Source organism: Homalodisca vitripennis, chromosome 8 (assembly GCF_021130785.1).
Source record: "Homalodisca vitripennis isolate AUS2020 chromosome 8, UT_GWSS_2.1, whole genome shotgun sequence".
NCBI classification, from domain to species: Eukaryota; Metazoa; Arthropoda; class Insecta; order Hemiptera; family Cicadellidae; genus Homalodisca; species Homalodisca vitripennis.
The window spans coordinates 118,165,587-118,190,089 of record NC_060214.1 but is presented as its reverse complement, the minus strand read 5'-3'; the positions used below and the strand labels follow the sequence as shown (position 1 = coordinate 118,190,089).

Below are 24,503 nucleotides of genomic sequence, written 5' to 3'. Positions count from 1 at the left end.
ATTGTAAAAAAATTAACTTTTTACTTTTTTACAGAGACAATTTGCATGAAAAAGTTAGTTTCAGAAAAACAAATTTAACTTTCAATGAGCTTGGATCCATGCCAAAGTTTTTAAATAGAAACTTGTAAACTGATAAAGCAGACATTAATCATGCAATCCTGCTGTGATTCAAAGAAGGAGTAAAGGAATATAATATGTAAATGACTTCTAAAATCTCACTGTCAACCAGCTAAGCACAGGCTTTAGGTTTGAACATACTATAGGCCTACAAAGTATTATTTTAGGAAAGGCCTACCAAAACCAAACATGCAAGGTTAAGCAAAAATACTTACAACACTCTTTCATGATATCCTACCTCCAAAATAGGTTGTTTACTGATGTACAGTTTAATAAATTTGTATGATAAATCACATGAACTGTTATGTGTTGTTCTAAAAAATCCACTTTTTTCCTTTAACTCAACTTGTAGCTTTATGGAAAAAATTACACTAGATCACTGTTTTTAAATGTGTTAACCACAATTTTTTAATGTCAGGCAAAGTGCTAGGCACACATAGTCTTGAAATTAAAACCTTAGAAGGCTAGCATTACCATGATGTGTTTAGCCTACTCTATAACTCAGGTTCAAATATTTATTTATATATAAATATATATATATATAATATACACACAAAATTTATTTCACAATATATCACTTGATGACCAAAATATGAATCACAATATATTTGGCTATATTAACACAGTTTTAGTTTTTTTTAAAGCCAAATAATAATAATAAGGCCTAATTTCTTATTGCCATATATTTCTTGTGAGCATTTCCTTGGTAGGTTCAAATTTAACACATCCACCGCTATTTCGGATTCCTTCCCTTGTACCCATCAATGAAACGACTGTTTCTGTTTTCAATTTGTTTCTGTCATTGGTTTTGCAATGCTTCAGTTCACTGAATATTCGTTCGACAGATGAATTTGAAAATGGCAGTATAAAAAGTAAGTTAAACACTTTTTGTATTTCTGTAAACATAGCATCTCCAGCGACTGTCTTTAGACTGAATACAGCCTTCCAATATTGCATAGCAGACTCATTTGCATCAAGTTTATGCTCTTTGAAGTCTAGCAAAGCATGACTTTTCCACTGATTGTCGAGTTTTTGGACATCAACAACTTTCTTCAGAACGGGAAATCTGTTAATGACATGAGCCAAAGACCTTACTTTGAAGGTTTGGGCACTTTTTGGCTCCAAGACACTGAGGACATCAAAAACTTCATCAGAAAAATCAAATCTAGATTTGATTTGTGTGACCAATTCCACATAGAAGCTTAAAATACTTTTTAAGAAAACTTCAATATCTTTCTTTTCTGCATTTTTCTTTAATTCATTAAATGTTTCTGTTGCCTGAATGCCTAAATATATTTGTTCTAATTGCAGGAAATGACGGGGGTTTGAATGCTCAATGGACATGATGGGTGTATTTTTAATGTAGTTTAAGTCCATGTAGTTTGTACACAGATCTTGAAGCATCTTGTGAACCTCTGGTCGCAATCTATGGAGAAGTGGTGTTTCGGATTGGAACATTACATTAAAATCTGTTAGCATACCAAGAACATAAGACATAAACTCCAAGTATAAGTAGATAAATTGGTTGTTCATAGCAGCTAACATGCTATCCACTGTGTTTGACGGGTCTTCGACAGAAGCGGTCAGCAGGTAGGCCTTCAACGGTTGAAATTGTTCAATCACTCTGTCAACGCAAGATTTTAATGACAGCCATCTTGTTACTGCTGGTGATAGTATTTTGTGGATTTCCTCTTGAAAAAACTCTTGGAACTGTACAAAGGCAGACTGTCTCCCAAAACTTCTGCTGAAGTGAGCCCCAAGATTTCGGAGCAAATCCTCCACTGTCTTTGGTAACTTCATACATGCTTTACTTGCCGCCAGGTGGATCATGTGGCAAGAACACTTGACACATGCAATGTGAGGGATTTCTATTTTCAAAAGTGAAAAAACCGAATGATGCTGCCCCACCATCACATTACATGTGTCAGAACTAAATCCCACTAAGTTTTCAATGGGTATATTTTTTGATTTCAGCGAGTTCATCATACCAGTGAATAATTCATCAGCAGTGCTAGATTTGACTTCAAACATGTCAAATAAATTAGTTTTTGGCGTTCCAGTTACATCATCAATATAGATAACTGTGAGGGCACATTGATTAACCGATGCCTGATCCGTTGTCTCATCCATGATCAAGGAGAAAAACGATCCTGGTGCCCTTAGTTTTTGGTAAATCAATTCCATGAATGCGGGACCTAAGGCTTTTTTAATCACAGTTGTTGTTTTAGTGCGTTTCATACACAGTTTAGCAGCAATTTCTGAGTCCGGAAAGACCGATTTGCACAGCGGAATCAATGTATCCATCAGCGAAAAGGGCAGGTTGTTGGTTGCAATTAGGCCGGCTAATTTTAATTCTGCTCGTTTGACACTTTTATCTGTTGTAGTTCTTTGAACAATTTTTTTTAAGTCTTTGTTAGTGGCTATCTCCTTGATTAATTTTAGGTGCTTGAGGGACTTTCCATGACGCACAATCTCTGTTTTATGCGCCCCCATGACTGCATCACAGACACTACAATATGCCATGTCTTGTCCGGTTCTTTCTTTGACTTTTTTTTGTAGCCAGTTTTTGAACTGGGGGTCATTCAACCAGTTTGAATTGAATTTTCTTTCTTTTTTACTAGGCCTAATGGTGGCAGTATGGGTAAACCTAGACACAATTTTAGGCCTAGCAGCAGTTTTTGGTTGGGTGGTATTTGAAGTTGAGTGTACGGCTAGGTCTGTATCAAGCTCAGTTTCCTTGCTACTAGCAGCAATATTAACCTGGTCCTCCTCACTAGAGCTTTGACCTAATGGTTCTGGATCATCTGGATCTATTCCTAAGTCTTCGTACTCCATTGGGATTGCAAGAGACATTGAACTAGGCCAAATAGATTTTTTGCTCGATTCACCATGTGAGCTTTCTACAAACGACTTGCTCTGTCTACTTTCATCATCTTTGTCTTTTTTCTCATCTTCATCTTTCTTAGGCTTAGGCCTACCTTTAATAATAAACTTATCCATCTTAGTAACTTAAGTTAGTCCAATTAGAGATTCATGTCAATAAAGCTAGTTCAAAGTTAGATGGATTGTAAATGGAAAATGTAAATTAGTTAGGCCAACACTAACTATAGTTAGGTGATGTTTAGTTAAGCTTAGGGAAAACAATTATGAAGCAGAGCAGATAGGCTAGTAGTAGGTATTACAAAGCATAAATAGGACTAGGTCGTTACCTAGCTATAGGCCCCTAATCATATTTACAAAACAAATGATTTGTATGAACTTAAAGCAGCAAAGCTAGCTCTCAAAAGTGTCATCTACACTCTAAAAATAATAGTCCAAGAAGAAAAATAGCATTGCAAAAAAGAGATCTACGTTCTTAAGTTATATGCACTATAAAATAATGGTCCAAGGGGAAAAGATTGGCCAAGCACTACTAACAGTTATGACATGAACACAATAAAAATAATGGGCTAGTCCGAGAAGAAAAAATATTGCTACATTTTTGTAGCCTATACCTTGGCCACAGTCTACACAATTTCACTACATACTTTACTATTCTAGGTCCACGGATTAAAATGCACGATAAAGAAAACTTGAAATCTTACGTATCTTGGAAAAACGTACTTAACTAAAGCCAACTCACACGGCTATGAAATCTTATCATCCATTAAACTGATCAACTTATCTCAACTGAATAACTTCACTAGAAGAAATAAGAAAATAGAAACCAAAATTCAAGAGAAGAAGAACACTAACACTATTACTAACAGCATAGACTAAATATCCCTGGTGTTGTTGTTATCATAGACTAACTATGCCAACCGTCAATTTCTATCTTAGCATAGAGTATTAAAAACAACAACAATCTGAATACATATTGTAATATTATATCGATTGAATGTGTTGAATGGGAAATCAATCAGGTTACCTGAAAGCGGAATTCTCAGTGTTCGTTGTTTTCCCTAATTAATTTAAAGTTACCACCAATTTACCACCGGGGCAAAATTACCACCTGAAATACCACCGAGACCTTAAATTACCACAAAATGTGGTAATTACCACCCGATTGGCAACGCTGCTCAATTCTGAACCTTTTTTTTTTTGAAAAGAGGGATTTGGTGACGCCATGAACTCCGAGATGCATTGCACTGAGTGGTGCAATAGATGTGCATGTGCATGTGATAGGGATTGTGATATTCAATAAAACATGCAACATTATGAATATATCTGATTCGTGGTAAACATATCAAATTTGTTAAAACGAACGTATTTCAATTTTATAGAAAAAAACATCGATCAATGTAATGTTACTCAAAGATTGAATGTTCTAAGGATCTGTGTAATGGAAAGCAGGAAGTAAGGATGAAAAATTTCTTTTTGTCTGGGACACCTCAGTAAAACTAGTATAGTGTTGGACTGTAGTCGGTTGATTTGACTAGTCGTTGCCTGTTTAACTCTTTAAATATCTGGGCCCAAGCATTAGGTTGATAGACAAAACTTTCGCAAAGAACATAGTTGTACTGAGGAATCTAAGGACATCTTTGAAACGTCTAAGAGGATTGGGAGACAAGAAGACGCAACAGACCAAATCCACTCGTTAAATAGAGACCGTAGGGAAATGTGGATGTCTAATGTGGGAAACTCGATTTCACACATTCCAACTGCCAGGCCTGAACGCCTCTTCATCAAGTGGTAGTGGATGCAATGTAGCTCACCCTGTTACGCCTATCAGAATACCTGATTGAATTGTGAAGCTCCCAAAAAGACTTGTCCCTAAATCAAACAAGATGAGAGTACGAACAACTCTCAATCACCTAGAACTATCCTCTTCTTTGGAGATATCACGCGAGATCACAACATCAGAGCTCAGTGCCACCTCAGACCAGGCCTACCTCAGAAAGTTCTTCAGTAATATCGAGAATGTTTACCATCATCACTACCAGATCATACAGATCATCACCACCCCAAAACTCAAAACAAGAGGACCAAATCTTTTCCAGGCATCGACTTATTGAACTGTTACATGTTACTGGCACATGCAGTGCCGATTTCATTTTAAGACTGGTGAAGTAATTTGAAACCGTTTCTGTTTGCATTTATACACAAATAAACATTTCATTTTGAGCATTTTATCTGGCATTTCTAAAAAAAACCTAAATGCCTGCACATGGATGGTTTCCCGTCCGCAGGCCACTCCGGCATGTGGTTGGATGCTTTTGTCCATCAGATGACAGGGGAAGTGGAGTTTTTCTGTTCAGTTCCTCGTAGCCGTAGGCTCCTCTGACTCATCTGTATCTGTATTATTTGTATCTCACCAGATAAAAGTTTGTAAGCAAAATTTTGACCAACGGTAGCTTCCAAAAATGTATAAAACTGAAGTGTATTTTAGGAGGAAATGTATTATATTACTAAATCCTTGTTTCTTTATAAATATAACGAACTTTATGTTTAACCGAGTAAAACCGTTTCACTATTTAAACGGCTATTAGCGTGGTTCATTCATATTGCCATATTATTATACTTATTTTAATGTATTATAAACCACGTGTTTTTATTCATAAATTTGTTATGGCAGTGCTCTCAACTTACTATTTTTTATTGCATGACAATGAACATATAGATAGAATGGATCATATATAGAGTATAGAGATAGTACCTGTCTGTTAACATATTAAAATTCAAGAGGATATGATCACGAATGTCTCCGATTGTCAGTGCATGCTGTCATTGCTGTGACAAACAACGTTGATGACTACGAACAACAAAACCTAGAGACGAACAACAAACCCAGAGATTACCTCGAGGTAGGCTAATCTCTGGTAATTCATCAAAATTCTAGAGGGTATAATAGCGGATGATTAAAGCGTTAATGATTATCTCTATATTTTCTGAGATAAAGTCTTTATATGAAATTTGTTTTTTGTATCACTGAACGATGGCAAATGTTCAGAAAATCCTATTTCCTTCGGGGATGAAATTGAAAAAGTATTTTTCTCATGCTAGGATGATAATTCTTTCCATATTTGAACGATATTGTAGTCATGTTTACACCCTAACTAGCCGCTTAAGATGATTTCCTTTTTTAAATAATGTTTATCGGATAATTTTAAATAATTTGTTCGAAATTACTGATAATATTATATAACTGTATGAACCCATATAAAGCTTTGAGGAAATAGGGAATTTATTCAGATTATTACAAATGTTTCCAAAATAATCATTACATCTAAATGAGATTATGGTTTGATCGGTGATGATTAACCCTTTGACTAGAAGAGTAATAGGATGTTTCATTGGTTTTTGTTTCAGTTATCTCTTTACAATATCAAAGCAGTTTTCTGTTTGTTTTTGTGATTAGACCAGTAGGTATTTATGATTACAGTAGTCTTTGTTGATTACTGAGGGCAGTGATATATTTCTTTAAAATCTTAAATTTATTATTAAGCTTATATACATACTTTTACAATATTTCATAGAGTGATCATCGCTTTAAACATTCCGTCACTCCAATATTTGAAAAAAAAAACTGTACGTAGCATATTACAAAATATTGTGAAAATGTCTTACTAGATTATTCGTGTAGTTTCGTCTTCAAATTCATAGCAGATTTTACCTTTTATTAAGCCACTATTAAAATATAATTCTTCAACAGTTAGGAGTGGTAGCGGTATCAGTATTTGTATCGCGATAACAAGCTAAAAGCCAAAAAACAGGAACAACTTTTATCGTGCTGCTATCTATACATGTGATGGCCAAAATTGGGTTAAGTAACCAGAAACTATATCACATTATTAGAGCAACTAATTTTATTTGGTCCGTGTCTTATATTTATCAGTTCAATGAAACTACACTCATGTGAGCAGATTGAGTAATTGTTTGCATATTTAAAAAGTTTTTACATATATTTGACTAATATTTGTTTTTTTATTTCTACTCTATGCATAACAAAATTACTTATGTTCTGCAAATAATGCAGCAGAGTTATCTCTGCTCTTTGCCACCAGATAACAGGGCTGAAATTAGTTTGTGTTGTATCTGCTAGGTGCGCAATCATCTCATCGTCATATACACAAAGGTAAGTAAATATTTGGAGTTTTAAATCTAAATATTTAAGAATTTAAACAATCTATTTTAGAAACTGATTGAAAAAGTATATTTTTGTAAGAAATATAACTTATATTTGAGTTTACAAACGTAGGAAACAATCTTACTATTACAGTTCTGTTTCAATAATTGGTTTGCAGAATAAAATTAAATTGTGCTGGTATTCTGAATTTTGGAAAGTTGTTATTTCTTGCATTAAGTTATATGTAACTTTACAACGTTACAGCTCATACAGTTTTCAGCTATCCGTTCATTAGCTAAAATATCTAATGACAAAAAGATGCTACAAGAAATTAAGCTAGGTTGTGGCCAGAGTAATGTTTGCAATTTTAGCAATAGTTTAAAAGTTCAAAAAAGTGTGTTGTAAAATAAAACAATACACTTTTCTAAAGTTTTCGTTCACGCTTTTAAACATCACTCTAAATTTACATATTTTTCTACATTGTTAGGTTTTTGATGTGTTCTTCAGCTTCTGCACCATATATTTTTATGAATATTATAACAATCAAGAATAATACGTAAGTGCTGTATTGATTTGAAATACATCAGCTATACCAGTTTATTTAATGAATGTTTGTGGAAAGATATCAAATTATTGTTGTACTGTCTATATTTTTGTGTGTTGGATAAACTATGTATATTTCTTGAGAGTAGGTAGATAATATATTGTCACTCCTAGTCCACTTTTGGAGCCACAAATATAAATACTGCCTAAAAACCTAAAAAAGATCTATAAAATCATATATAGTAAAAGTTCTTACAACTCTTTTGCAGCCATCAAGAAATAAATGTTGAAAAATCTGTAAATAATATATTAAAATTGAATCTAAAAATAAAACAGTACAAGCTTTAGAACAATTAAAAAACTAAAATCAAAGAATGGAAAAATCACTAAATAGTAGTCTAATAAAATGTAACTACGTTTTAAAAGTTAATTTTCAAACAGTCAATACAAAATAAATTTAAACCATTTTTTTAAAAAAGCTTATGAATTTTGAAAAACATTGCAAAACTTTCTGAAAAACAATTCTTGAAACAAAAAGTTATTTTACTAAATAGGTAAATTTGTCCCATATAAATGAACTCTGCAAATTCTCTACAGTTCTTAACTTTAAAACCTTATAAAAGAAAACAATTATAATATAATAAACTTCTAGAACAGTTGACAAAATGTTTATAATTCTTCATTATCACATTTTAGATAGGGTCATATATAGATTTTATTTAAAAGATATTGTAAGCAAACTAAAGTTTTGGAAAAAGTACTCTTCTTTTCATTATAATGCATCGTATCGTAAAGCCTTAAACCAAACAAATTTATCACATCATATTAATTACTTAAGACCTTTTAAATATCGAGATTTATCAACAAAATTCATTCAATACTATAAAAACGTCTTACTTTTCGATTACGGTGGAATTTTATATGGAATTCCAAAAAGGTATTAATACAGACAATATTCCATGTGATTCTGAATAAGAAAGAGACAATCTGTTAAGAGTGAAACTTTATTGACATCGTGACATACACGAGTATGAGACAAGAGGCAGAGATGCCTACCCAACTGGAAGACACAGGACGGGGGTTTACGAACACTTGCCCTCCCAGGCAGGTATTCGGTTCATCAACAAGTTGCCAGATCAGTTAAGAAATGCCCCAACGCCTAAGGTGTTAAAAACTCGTTTAAGGCGCTTTTTAGTGTCGCAAGCATTTTATAGTGCTGACGAGTTTATGGCATTCGACTGGGTGACCGCACAATTAGCAAACTGACTACCGGCGCTGGAAATGGGAATATTGGCTGGATGAATGTGGAGTGGCTGAAAATTTGTATGTTTGAATGTGGTTTGAGGCGAAATGAAAGTTTTAAATTTTAGATATTAATTTTAAAATATTTTGACTATTGCTATACATGTGATAATGTCCTGGCAAAAAAAATTGATTTGATTTGATTTTATTATTTAATGATTGCTATCCTTAGTATGAGTGTTTAATTGTAATAAGTTTTATTATTGTTTAAATCCATACTAAAAATTTAATCATAATAATTCTTTTTCTTTAATAGCCTTCTTACCAATAACCATTAAAAACATTCAAAAATGTATTTGGTACATGAATGTATTTGGTAAAATCTTCTTACCTCTACAAATTATTCTCAAACACAGAATTCAAAATTCACATACTTTAGTTCTAGAACTCGAATTAAAAAATTCAAATGCAGAATGATTTTTAGTACAAAGGTTTAAAATCATATTAAAATAATTCTTTGACTGAACCAAGAAAATAAAGTTATATGGCAAACATGGATTTGAAAGCAAGAGCATATAGAGTACAGTATCAGGTTTACAAATGTTCATTCTTTCAAAAAATGAATGCAAAGGGTTCAGAAATGCATCAAGCCAGAAGACCTTTTCCTTTTCGAGAATTAAAATCAATCGTAAATATTTTTAACAAATTGGAACAATTTGAAATGTTTATGTCTTTATGTGTCGGAATTTTGCATATTTGGAACATTTAAACAAAAAAATCTGTTTTCTAATAGTTTTATAAGTTTAAATATTTGATTTTTTAACAATCACATCATGTGTGTATCAATACTAGGTTTTATTCTGATAATACATTTTTTATTGTCTAAACTCACATATTTTTTCTACTTATGTAGTTATATCAATTTTTTATCACCTTTTTCATTATGACTCAATATTTTTTTTTGGACACAACTTAACTGTGACATATAATTATAGTACAATATTATTTTTATTTTTAAATCTTTTATTTTCACATCGCTAAAATCTTAATTGCCATATTCTGGCAGATTTACTCAAAGTTTTTGGATTAAATTCATATATTATTATTTAGTTGCTGGATCATTATTTTAATAGGTTGAATTAGGTTTCCATAAAGTTCCAGTATACTTTTTTAAATCTCCTTGAAAATATAAATGATCTTTTGGTACATAGTTGTCTGTTAATAATGTTCACAAGTCTTTTTATATTTGCTGTTCCAGGATGTATTGGTTCAATTACTATGTATTATTCAATAACTTTAGTTTTTAACAGTATTGAAGATGATAATTTTGTTAATTTAAAATCTTCTTCTTTTTCTGATATTACAATATATGCAATTTGTTGAACAACTGGAACCAAATATTTGATTTTGATTTCAAACATTTTCAATTTTATCTTAAACATTTTTAACAGGAAAAGTACAGGTTTACTATTTTTTGTAATAATTCCTTGTTCTTTTACATCAATTCTAATTTGTTCTTTTAATTCTTTAATTAATTTATTTTCAATTTGATTAAGTTACTTAGCTCATTTAAAAACTAGGTTCGCCGTTATATAAAAAATGTTGAAACGTAAAACAAGGAACACTAACAGTGAAATTTAATTGTGAAATATGAACAGTGAAATGCAGTTATCAAACATAAAAACATGAAACGCATCAATTATTAATTAGCAAATGTATTTATTTATGTTTATAATTATTATACCACCATTATAATTATTATAGCTTTTTTGAACAGTGTTCATCTAACGTAAAAACCACATAACATATTCAAGTTATTTGTCTATCAACTCTAGAAAAACATTGAGAGAGATAAATACAAGTTATACTTTTATGTCTAAGAGTAACTTGAATTGATCTACAATTAAACTTGAACCCTTTAATATAGAAAGCTATACTTTAATTTCAGAATAAATTTAAGGTAGAAAGGTTTAGTTTTATATTGGCAGGTGTATATAGAACAACTCAATTTAACAATAAAGAATTTTTACATATGCTAAACTCTCTCATAGAACTTCTTGAAGGATAAGATAAATATTTAACCATTACAGGAGATTTTAATGTTAACATGTTAGATGAATCTAAAGAGGTAATGGAACTTAAAAACGTTTTAACATGCCATGGAATGAATTACTTAATTGAATTTCTTACTAGAGCGACACCAACGTGTTAATCCTGTACAGATAATTTCCTGACAAATATTACAATGAATGATACTAAAGTTTCTGGGATTATAGTATACTTATTAGACCATGATAGACAAATGTTTGAACTTCTGTAAACCTAAGTAAAATTCAAAGGTCTTGACCCTTTTTGGAAGAATATTCTCATTTGATAATATGGTACTTTTCAAATCTCATTGGAAAAAGAAACCTGGCATTCAGTATTTTATTCTTGATTTGATGAGAAGTATGATTTTTTTGACAGTATCTTCATACAATATTTTAATCTCTGTTTTCCCATTACAAAAATTAAAAAGAAAAATAAAAGCTTACTTGGATTACACAAGATTTAAAATATGAAAAACATAAAATTATTAACCTCAGAAATTATCAAGACTCGCAAAATCCAATAATCTAAAATAAGAAGTCAAAAATAAAATTAAACAATATAACTGAAAACTAACAAACGGTAAAATAAAATATTTTACCAAATTAAAAATACAGCAAATATTAAAAAGACATAATAGCAAATTATAAAAAAAAGAATATAAATAGTTGTGAAGGGACTCTTGTCTTAACATTAAAAGATTCATCTGTTAGTGATCCATATCATTACTAACCTCTTTAATGGTTATTTTATAAAAGTATAAAATAGTATATATAAAAGTATATGCACTGTTAAGATACCTTTCTTTCAGTAGAGCCAGAACATGAAAACAATAATATCAACATAAAAGCCTATATTCATCCTTGGGACCGTATGAATGTCCATGTAAAATTTCAGTGCAATCAGTTGAATGGTTTATGTATGAAAGCAAAGCAAACAAACAAAAGCACTTTCACATTTATATAGGATTACAAACAACATGAAAAACACTCTTCCAATACCTTCAGCAACACTCTCCAAAGAAGGAAGGAACAAGGACATTTCTTCCACCAACAGATTTTCTGAGCTTTGCTTTCCTACAGGATTGCACATAGTGTTTAAAATATACAGTAAGATAATTTGAATCAAAATCATTTTTATGTTTAGTTTCACAGAAATAAAACACAAATGACAAAAGTCACAGAGGTACTGTTGGGCCAGCACTGTCTGGATGCATTAAATATTAATGGACTTGCAAAGGTGACTTGCATTTCAATGGACTATTTTATGATAATGATCCAAAATTCCATCTTGCTAATGCTCTCAGATGATACACTGTACAAGCATATCATTCCATTCCATTCCATTTTCAAGTAGTTGTGAGCATTACTACAAGATATTGTATTTGGATGATCCCTACAAAAATGGTGACCATTTTCTCTTTCACCTTTCTAGCCAAACTTGCTGTGGTTCATTAATTCTCCACCTTAAATATTATAGTAGTTAAAAATAGTTCTAGAATTTCCCAATATAAAAGCCACCATTAAAAAATACTGTTAAAAATATCACTAATCAATTTTAGAGTTCATGGATGATCTATGGCATGACCAAATAGAATTAGAATGCACAATGATTGTGAATTCTCATTGTCCTGACTCAATTATTGATTGTCAATGCAAACAGGCAATGCAAAAAACTGGGGTTTCTATTCACTCAAATTATTAGGCTACAAACTTATTTTAACTAAAAACACTATAAAATGTAATTGTAAATTAGAAAAATAAGTTGACTTTGCCTATTCAATGTGAAGTTGTCAATGGCAATAAAATTCTTGATTCTATAACTTACCAATAATAAACAGCGCTCTTCAGAAAGACCAACACAGCACTCATCCAAAATGCACTTTTTTATAATAAACTTTTTACTACAAACTGATAAGAATAATTTGTTCTAATAAATAACTGTATTTATTTAAAAAGATATTGTTTTTAATGAAGCTGAAGGAAGGAAGAGGTAGACTTGAATGAAAAAAACATGTCTTACAATTTTTACAATACAATAAAGAGAGAATGAATTTCTACTTTTTTAATCAATTCACAAAATCTTAGTGTATGTTTAAATAGAACGCACATTTTTTCAATGTTGAAGTTAACTTTAGGTTTGTATAATGGAAACTGTAGAAGAACCACACTCACAGAAATATTGAAAAAGAGTATCTGTTCTCAAATTTACTTCTCACCTATTACTGGATGACACCAATCCTCAAATTTTCATCAAAATCACTTAGACTAAGCGTGAGATCTGGATTTAAATACAAGTCTATAGAAATGTCAAAAATTAGCAGTTGTTTTGCATCTTGTTCATGCAATTTTCTGCACTCTAAGGATACTTAGCCGAAGAACCTACTGGACATGAGGTTTAAAAAGACAACCCCTAATCTTTTTCTACCTGTCCATACCTTTGACTATCCTTTTTACAGAGTGTGAAGAATGCTGTCTTCTAGTCGTTGTGTAAATCAAATCTGCCAAAGCGTTGTTTGAAAACCAGTTCAGTAGCCAGCCATTTCGGACCCTGGTCAGAAAATGTGGATTGGACAGAGTTATCCGAGTCTATGTTTCTACATATGATTTTGGTTGTTGATAGTTTCCGACAGAGAAAACAACACTAACTATAGTGAGAAGGGTTGATTCAATGTGAACGTTAGTTCAACTCAACCTGCCTTTCGCTTAGTGCAGCGTATGAAACAGGGCCGGATTTAGAAAATACAGGCCCTTTGGCTCCACCTGTGGTGTGGACCCTGGGCTTGTGGTTTGGGAATAAGGAATAACCCCCAATGAAAGGGGAGTCCGGACCCCATCCTCCTGGAAATTACGCTAAATATTCTGAATTATCTGGCCTGAAAGTATTAATGCTTCTTCAGTCATAACATAATGTTTGTACCCATTTGGATGAGAAGATTTAAGATATTAGACAACTTTAATGTCGTTAATTTTTATAACTCAAATTATTTCAGGTAAAGACACATCACAAAAATAAACATAACTTTAACACTAATGTACAATGATAAGTCATCAAGAAAAGTTCAAGTCAATATTAAGTACTTATGACTAAATCTTTAGCCATAAATTAAATTTATTGCAAATCATGTCCACTTCAGTCACTCTTGCTGATTGGTTTCCATCTAAGCTTCTCTGCAGTGAAGCTGTGTATGATGTCCTCATGGTTGAATTGTCTCAGAATGCCATGTTCTATACCAAGCAAGGCCACAACCTTTAACCTGTCTTCTGACATACAAGTCCAGAGTATGTTCTTGATCAGCTTCAGTTCAGAGAATGACCTTTCTGCAGAGCAATTAGTCACTATCAAGGACTGAAACCTTAACACCACTTCTACATTAGGAAAGCAATCTTTTACGTTGATTTGTAATATAAGTTGATACATCCACCTTTTTTTACTAACGTGCTTATCACTTAGTATGTTATAGTATGACCTATAACATATGTGACCCTGTTTCCTCTCATATTCATTTTGAAATTGGTTGGAAAAATTCTTGAACTTTAAAACTTTGTTGCCCAATTCTTCATCTGGATCTTCCAATGCCTCATCATTAGAGAGCATGTCCAATTTTTTAAGTGATCCAAACCTCATATCAATAAGGTTGTATGCTTGAACCAAACCCCTTTGTTGATGCACCTTCAAGTTCATCCATGACTGTAATGAAGCTTTGGGTCCGGAATGTATCATTTGGGGTTAGGTCAACTTCCAAAGCTTGTATACAGTCAATTGGAGCTAAATATACATTTGTTTTCTGTTTACGTTTTGATGTAACTTCAAATTCATATTCTAGACAGTCAATTAATTTGATAGCTTTCGGCTCATACTCCTCGAAACTTTCCTGTTTCCTTTGAGTCAGGCTTCTTAAAAATTTCAACAATGATGCGGCTGTGTTCACATTGATTCTAGGGTTTTTCTCTCATAGCTTTTTAATGTCATGAAGACCCACCTACTTTGTGTTCCTTTTCTAATGTCATCCTTAATCTTAAACATGTCTTTGTGGAATGCGATCACTACATATTAAAAAGAGGAGATAACTGCGATGTTCAAATCAGTTTGTTAATTTTAATGAATATGATGTGCGATCATATGTGATAAGATGCTCAAAGAAATTATTTAAATTCATAGACATTAATTATAGGTTCAAATGTAAAATTTTATGTAGTTTTAAATTTGACACCACCAGAATAAGCAGGGTCATGATAGAGGATATTGTTAACCATTACGTTTGATGTCCCTTATGTATCTTTTATGAGATATTTTTCAAAACAGGATTCTAACTTGAATAAGTAGTTGATGGACAATCTTTATAAATTGAACTCCAACCAATTTTTGAGCATAAATAGTTAGTTCACAGAAAATTAAAAAAAAAAAAAAAAATTGTATTTATTTATTTTTTTAGCCCCATCCTCTCTTAAGCAATAAGTGTAAAACCAATGATTTAATTAAAGAACTTTGATCAAAAGTAACCAAGTAAAAATGTATGAAACAATAACTTTTCCTTTCTTAAAAATCATGAGTGATTAAGTTCTGGTTGAGTTTGTGAATGATTATTCATTGCTACTAGTTATAAGGATCCGGTAGAGCCTTCTTAAAACCATGTTGTGGTCTATCTGTCATACAATGACACTTGATAGAAAAACTCTATAAACATTATACTTGGTGTATAGGTTAAGCCTCACATTGCACTTAGTCCTGAATAACCTTGTAATTGCTTCTGGAGTGACAGGATGAGAAAAGTTGGGTGTAGGGGCCACCTCCTGTCGAGAGCCACGAGGGAAGCTTTTGGGCACTGTATCTCTGTCATGTCACTTTGGAAGTAGGAGAGGCCAGCTTTGTAACAGCCTCTTCAGTCAAAGCGGGCAGAGAATTACATGACCTTATGTTTATGCTAGTAACTGTCTCTAACACTTAGGCAGCCCCACCAACTCCAACAGTAATCTCCTGCAGTAGACTAGACCTACCGAATTACCCTTGCACTCCAATATCTCGACATTTGCGGTTATTGATGTGCCGCTCCTGGACATCCATAGGGTTGCCCAGATTTAAGAGACACATGGGTTTTGCTGTACCCAGTGTAGGTACAACTGAAAGGTATAAACTAGCCAGATGTAGACCCTCCTGGGGAAGAATTACTGTACTTTGGATTTGCTAAAGGCCAATCTGTCCGATAATTCTTTTATTTTCTTTTATTGTGTTCTTTTGAGTCCTGCATTGTATCAATTTATTAAATGTCCTTCAGTTATTTGACTTGTCACTTATTCAGGAGTCATCTGAATAATTCTTTCCACATAAAATAATTTGTAACTACCCAATGAACTAATTTAACAATTCACACACCATATGTTCTATTTTTCCCAATTTTAAAATTAACAATGACCTCATAAATAATTCACTTATTAGGCTAAATAGATTTTTACTATCTTCATACCATACTAGTGAGTTGTTTTTGTAGCATTACTTCTTAAGTTAGGATTCTGTTATACTTTTGATTTTTCCGCTTTTGATAATAATTGCATTTATTCAACAATCAGTCACAACTATGTAGTATTGTAACGTTAGTGTAAGACATGTCAGTTTAAACCTGTGTTTAATTTATAATTTGAGTACAATATTAACAAGGTTGGTACACCACCACATCAAAGGTTGTACAACAGGCTTTGCCGAGGTTCATTCAAAATTTCAAGTCTATAGTGCATTTTATTGTTGAGATACCGTGCCCTTGTTTGACAGTAAAATTTAACACCCCTCTGGCAGATAAAAGAGGAATTGTATCAGCCTAACGAGGCATTGGCTTCAATGATGCTCAGCCAAAGTCCATGGATGGACATATAGAAATGAAGATTCATGCAAAATTTAAAGTCTACAGAAGAAATCTTTTTGGAGAAAAATATTCATTTTACAGGTGGGTTTTTTCTGCAAGAGTGTCCTAATAAGTGAATTTTTATCCATCTGTTTTCATCACGGTTAAAATCATTTTCCTCGTTCATAAAAATGTCAGCTAAAACTTTGTCTGAAGGTCTTTCCCTTGCTATTTTACACACTATCAATAACTTCACAAACTCAAACATTTACACAATCAGTAATTACGCAAACACCCATGTTTATTTACTCACAGTAAACACAGCAAAATGTTTACAAACTATTAGGTCAACCGCCAACGTAAAAATCAGATTACAAAATAATTATGTCAGTTAACAATAAAATTGTATGCAAACAGAAAAAGACTAACCTGATTATTTGGAACAACTGATTGAACACTGTCACATGGCAGTAAATTAGGACTGAAAAGAAATAAACAAAAGATATGTGACCTAGTGGTAGACAAGAGACAACAATCTGTATTCATGTTTGCATATTCTGTACATTGAATAGTGTCAAATGAAATAGATAATTAATTATTAAAATTGTAAAACTTTATAAAAAATACTAACAGCAAAGTTCCTTTAAGGAATACAAAACCTTACGAACAATATAGTCTTTCAAAACTTTTCTAAATCTGTTTTTATCTTGTATGTCAGTAATCCTTTTAGGAGGGATATGTTTTAAAAATTTTACTTCTGAGTACGTGGTTGTTTTTCTTAATAATCTCTAGTTTGTGTCGAGGTAATACTGTATAATTTTTATTCCTTGTATTGTATGGATGTGGCTTATCATATAATTTGAAACAATTGTGTTGTTGTTTAGCATACAGAACTTTCTTGTTTAGCATATATACTTTCTAATATATATATAGGCCGTAAATTTTTAAAATTTGAAGGTTTGAAAAATGTTGTTTTACAGAGTCATCCTATTTTAAATTTAACATTATTCTTATGTCTTTTTTTTGTAAAATTAGACTCCTATTAAGATTCTAAGAAGAAATAGCTCCATAAACACATACATATTATTTGGTCAATATGTTTATCCCAGCTAAGGTTAACATCGAGGTTTAAACCCAAAAATTTGGTATTCTTTAGTTGCTGAATACTATTGTTATCTATGAAAATATGAGCTTGAAGTTTATTTCTATTTTGTTTTGTTGAAAAGCACATAAAGTTTGTTTTTTCTATGTTCAATATTAAATCGTTGTCCAAAAAGTACTGTTGAATATTTGACAACTGCGTATAAGCAGCTGCTTCAAGTTCATGTTGAGTCTTTGCTGATACCATGAGGTTCGAATCTTCGGTATAAAGACAGAGTTGACTTTTAACTAAATCAATATTGTGTACAACCTCAGGCATACCCTGAATATAGTGAACAGCAAGGGACCCAAAATGGATCCTTGTGGAACTCCACATTTTAATTGTTTTGTTTTTGATGCATATTTTGTAAGTTTCTACTAAAAATAAAAGAAACTAGCTGTTACCCTCGGCTTCGCACGCAATCTTTGGAACTGGAATCCTCATAATTACTTAGTAAAAGCAATTATGATGTAATATGATGGAAGTCCTATAACATTTTTAAAACTTAAATAATATCTACCTGATGTATGTCTACTTAAGTTCATGGTAAATAGTATCAGAGTTTAACTTAATTATTATATCTTGTTTGGCACGTGTAGGAGCATTTCTGGTTCTAATTAATTATATACATAATGTCACAGCTGAATCTGCCTTGTCATCCCGATCAAGAAAACACAAATTTCGGATCACACAGGTCTCGGAAACTTACTTCGGTCAAAAAGCGTATATTTCCAGCCCTTGTCATATATTTCAGGTCTGAGATATTTCCAGTACTATAGTAGAGTTTGCCTTGTTGTTCTGACGAAGAAAAATATATATACTTACGTAGGACCGAGATGCCTACTTCGTTAAAAAGTGCCTACTTAAGACCGTTTAAATTCACTTACCTACTATGTCACAGTTAAGCTTGCCATATTGCCTCGATCAAAATATAATATACGTTCGATTATCTAGTTCTCGGAAATCTATTTTGGTCAATATCGTATTGACATAGTTCAGTTTGCCTTGTCCTGATGAAGAAAATACACACATAAGTAGGGCTAAAAAGCCTATTAACACCTAGGGGGAAGTCCTACCTACTTCTTATGTACTTCCGGTATAAGGGGGAAATCCTTATTAAGGTTATGCAACATTCCAAAATAATCGTTATTAAAGTTTTGCGTTACACTTGTTTTTTGGACTGTAGCCAGGGAAAAAATGAATCGTTGAGGCATGTTAGTATTCATTTCTCTGTTTTTCCATAAGCCATTGTTAAAATGTAATATTTTAGTGTCAAGGAAGTCCACCAGTTTAAAGTAACTTATGTGAAAACATTCATAACTTTGTTCATAAGGTTAGTTTTATAACAGTATTTAATGCATTAGAATTAGATGATTTTAATTTGTCATTGGCGCAATCTGGAGTAAAATTTATATATTAATGTTTTATTTAGTATCTGCAATACACTACTGATCAAGCACTGTTTACTTATTATTGATAAAGTTTAAATGTAAACAGATGTTTCAGAAAGTTTGTCGAACTATAGCTGTCAACAGCTGTTTAGTGCCAGTTTAATTTGAACTATGAAACGTAAAAACTACATTTTTATCTGAGTTTCAAAATATTCCAGGTAACTTTTTCTTCATAAAAACCTTCATCAGATTTCAATGGACATTTTACAAAAAGAATTAACTGAATTGGTCCAGCCGTTCTTGAGATTAGCGCTTACCAACACATTTAACGATTCATTTTTATTTATAAGATTTCAACAACTTGTTGTCTGTTACAAAAATATGATCTGGAGCAACTGTGAGAATTGTTTTATAGATATAAAGTCTCTAGGTAGAGACTTTAATTTATTGAGCAATTTTTCATGAGAAATATTATCAAAAGCCTTTGATAGGTCCATGAATATTCTGGCAATTTTATATTGTTTTTCAACTGAATCTATAATAAATTCAGTGAAGTTTACCAATGCCATCACTGAAGATTTTTTCCCGGAACTCATGACGTTGCTCATAAAACAGGTCATGGTGCTCTAAATGTGTTACTAATCGATTATACATAGCCTCTTCAAATATTTTTGATATTGATGGCAGAAGAGCAATAGGACAATAATTGAACATATTAGTGGTTTCTCCTTTTTTAAATAAAGGAAATACTCTAGAAATGTTTAGTTTTTGGAGAAAATTACCTGATATAAAGGAAGAATTAACAAGATGAAGTAATGGTTTAATCAATACTTCTTTTGAATATTTAATTGATGTTTTAGGAATCTCATCATAACCACTGGATGACTTGTTTTTAAGAGAATCAATGATCATACACAATTCTGTTTGTCACTGGAGGACATCTAAATGTTATTTCGCCAGAAGCATGTATATCAGAGATTGTCTCCTTGCGTTATTACTTCTTAGTGACCTGTGCCGGGTTGGAGATATGTCCATTACCTACATTAATAGATTTGTTATTTTCTATGTTATCCTTCTTTTTTCCTGTTTGCTTATTTGGTGACGGGTCTTTTACACTACTAATCGTTGACTCAACGACCCTTTCTGAGAAAATAACAAATAAGACAGGGTCATTTAGTCTACAGGTCGTTGAGACAACGACCCCATTTTGATATTTAAGATTTTCTACATAGGTTCGTTGTGACAACGACCCAGTAAAATGAATGAAAAGGGTCAATTACTCAACTGGGTTCGTAGCAACAACGCCACTTTTTGCCAGTTTAGTTTAATATTTCAAAAGATGGGTCGTTGTCTCAACGACCCTAAATTATATTAAATGCTTATATTGAAAGAACCAGGTCTTTTACTCAACCATTCTTTGTGTCAACGGACCAAAATGGAGAAATGTATAAGCAATGTGAAGAAGGGTCGTAGCGACAACAACCCATTTTTAACTCAATGGATAAAATATAGTAAGAGGGTCGTTGAGACAACGACCTACTTTTAACTGTTCAGAGGTTCTTTTAGTCTACTAGGGTCTTTGTGTCAACTGCGTGCAGCCGGACATTGTGGCGAGATGTTACTGCGCACCAGTCGTACGGCGCTGAATGTTGCGCTCGTATTGATGTAGCGTACATTATTCTCTTGCCACTATAAATTTACAAATGTAATAATTTGTTTTGTATTCATTTAAAATTATATTAATATAAACCCCTTTTACCGGATACAGATATACTTTATAAGCAGTAATGATAAGACATTACCAAGTAAGAGTGATAAAAATGGAATGCAAATAAATATTAAAAATGGAAATTGTAACGATAAATAGCAATTCTAAATATCAAGAATATAGATCAAATTAATAATAGTAGATAAAAACCTGGAATAACAAAAACCTTGTTTCTTTTATTTATGGTTGGTAGTTGTTAAAATAGCCATATATATATATATATATATATATATATATATATATATATATATATATATATATATAAAACAAATAAATATATATACACACATATATATATATATGTATATATATATATATATATATATATATATATATATATTACATACATTTTTGGTCTGTAGTGGTTATGGATTCTGGGGGTTGTGATCGTGAAAATCCTAAATATCTCCCGGAGATTCCAGCATAAGGTAAATTGCAACTGTTTATTATTACATGCACCTAAAAGTTTCCTTACCACCATTTTGTATTCTATTATTTTGTATCAAATGTTTGGTCAAAATTTCAAACATTTGTATCTGGTTTGAAAATTTTTAAATTTTGAAATAAAGTTTACTGTGCTGTTGGTAGGACACTTTTGCAAAAAGAGTTACGGGACAATGTTTATATGCGGCTTGATAAAAATACAAATACAATTTATAGGGAGATAAGAACTTCCCAAAATAAAAGCATTGCCTTATTATTTACAAAGATAATTATATTAATCTTTTAAATGTACATAAGTTTTCGAGTTTTATATAACTTCGTTACAAAAATACTTTCTGAATGGCAGTTGAATTGAAATATGGCGATATTCAGAGATACACTGACATTGCGAGTGACATTGGGAGTACTCAAAATAATTTAGTATATTGAAGGTAAAGGTTAGCAACTTGTAAAGGCGTGCCTTTGATCCGATTGTTTGCTTTATATGAGGAAATATTAATAAACTATCAGAAACACTCTACAACTAATGATATAATGCTCGGTGGCTCACACTGGATTTAAAATTGTAACATAAAAATCTAAAAATACAGACTGAAGGTCGTTCGGACTAGCGTGCGTTCGGATTACTGTGGACACGGATTCAAAGTGGACAGTTATTGAACGTTTAAAATGTTGATTGTGGGTGACACCATAGTGTGTACTGGCTAGCGATAGTACTAAAGATTATTTAACAAGCAATTGGTATAAAGGTGCTAAAATTAACAGGATAGTCAACTTCTTAATTTTTTATTGTTGACATCAGTAACTATGGTTATGGAAAGTGAAACGTAATTTCATTCAAAATTTAAAGTCAGACCAAGCTACTGTAAAATTTTCAAAACTGCACTTCAATAATCATCATTTTAAATAAAAACAGTGGATCAATGTATTATCAAGTAAAATTTCATGCCTACAACTTTAAATCTTGTTTAAACAAGAATGTCATTCTCAATAGTCATAATCTTCAGTAGGAAACAAAACTATGATTAAATCCGTACCGGCTGCCACAATGCCTTCCAAGGACCAAGTCATCAGTGGGAACAGAAGTTTTGAAGGATAAAATTCTCCGAATCCTTGTCGGTGACCAGGATATCTTCCTAAGTACCTGAAACCGTAAGTTTAAATAAACGTTTTCTGAAAACTAATAGTTGAATATTTTGCTAGCTGTCTGGATTTCATTACAAGAACCTAAACTCAAAAGTATGAAAATTTTAGTGGAAGAAAATAGTTGTGATGGATTGTCACAGCAAAATTCCTTGTCGACGGTCTAGATCTCAAGCCTGGACCTGAAATTCTCCGAGGCGGAACAACCCTGATGGACTGCTACAGCAAAATTCCTTGTCGACAGTCTAGATGTCAAGTCTGGACTTGAAATTCTCCGAGGCGGAACAACTCTGATGGACTGCCACAGCAAAATTCCTTGTCGACAGTCTAGATGTCAAGTCTGGACCTGAAATTCTCCGAGGCGGAACAACTCTGATGGACTGCCACAGCAAAATTCCTTGTCGGCGGTCTAGATGTCAAGCCTGGACCTGAAATTCTCCGAGGCGGAACAACTCTGATGGACTGCCACAGCAAAATTCCTTGTCGGCGGTCTAGATGTCAAGCCTGGACCTGAAATTCTCCGGGGCGGAACAACTCTGATGGACTGCCACAGCAAAATTCCTTGCCGACGGTCTAGATGTCAAGCCTGGACCTGAAATTCTCCGAGGCGGAACAACCCTGATGGACTGCTACAGCAAAATTCCTTGTCGACAGTCTAGATGTCAAGTCTGGACTTGAAATTCTCCGAGGCGGAACAACTCTGATGGACTGCCACAGCAAAATTCCTTGCCGACGGTCTAGATGTCAAGCCTGGACCTGAAATTCTCCGAGGCGGAACAACCCTGATGGACTGCTACAGCAAAATTCCTTGTCGGCGGTCTAGATGTCAAGCCTGGACCTGAAATTCTCCGGGGCGGAACAACTCTGATGGACTGCCACAGCAAAATTCCTTGTCGGCGGTCTAGATTTCAAGCCTGGACCTGAAATTCTCCGAGGCGGAACAACTCTGATGGACTGCCACAGCAAAATTCCTTGTCGGCGGTCTAGATGTCAAGCCTGGACCTGAAATTCTCCGAGGCGGAACAACTCTGAAGGACTGCCACAGCAAAATTCCTTGTCGGCGGTCTAGATGTCAAGCCTGGACCTGAAATTCTCCGAGGCAGAACAACTCTGATGGACTGCCACAGCAAAATTCCTTGTCGGCGGTCTAGATGTCAAGCCTGGACCTAAAATTCTCCGAGGCGGAACCACTCTGATGGATTTCCACTGCAAAATTCCTTGTCGACCACAATTTCTTATCAAAGATCTAGATGAGTAGCCTGGACATTAAAGATCTCAGTGGAAGAAATCAAATTTTACGGATTGCAACAACACAGTTCCCTGTCAACGGTCGAGATGGCAAGCCATGACCTGAAATTACTAGTTGAAGAAAATAATTCTTATAAATAGAAATACCGCCATTCCTTCTTATTGGCTTGAATGCCATTGTAGGATCTGACATTCTCTTGAATTTATGAATTGATCCAACTTACAGTAGTTACAAATTCTATAACAGCTTAGTAGTCTCAGGTACTGTCTGTACTTAGGGGGGTGGCGGAGGGTCAATTGTGAAATAAAGTTGTAAATGAATATGAAAATATTTCTTTTTATTTCAATGAACGATAAAAATCCTTAGTAATAGTTTAAAAAGATAACACACTATTGTGAATGAGCTGGTTTTAATGTTCAATAAAACTTACAAAACATTCTTATTCTGGCTGCATTTCACAAAGCTAAAATAGGCTGCATCTTATAATTTTGTCTTT

General features: G+C 32.8%; 1 protein-coding gene across 1 annotated transcript in view; it reads right to left on the bottom strand.

Moving 5' to 3' along the window:
- The window catches only part of LOC124367990 (ester hydrolase C11orf54 homolog), a 42,003-nt gene extending 29,769 nt beyond the window's left edge, over positions 1-12,234 (bottom strand). Inside the window, exon 1 of the mRNA XM_046825254.1 lies at positions 12,037-12,234. Coding sequence (XP_046681210.1) covers positions 12,037-12,169 — 133 coding nt within the window. The 5' untranslated portion in view covers positions 12,170-12,234. The remainder of the gene's footprint in view (positions 1-12,036) is intronic.
- Between the last annotated feature and the right edge of the window lie 12,269 nt (positions 12,235-24,503).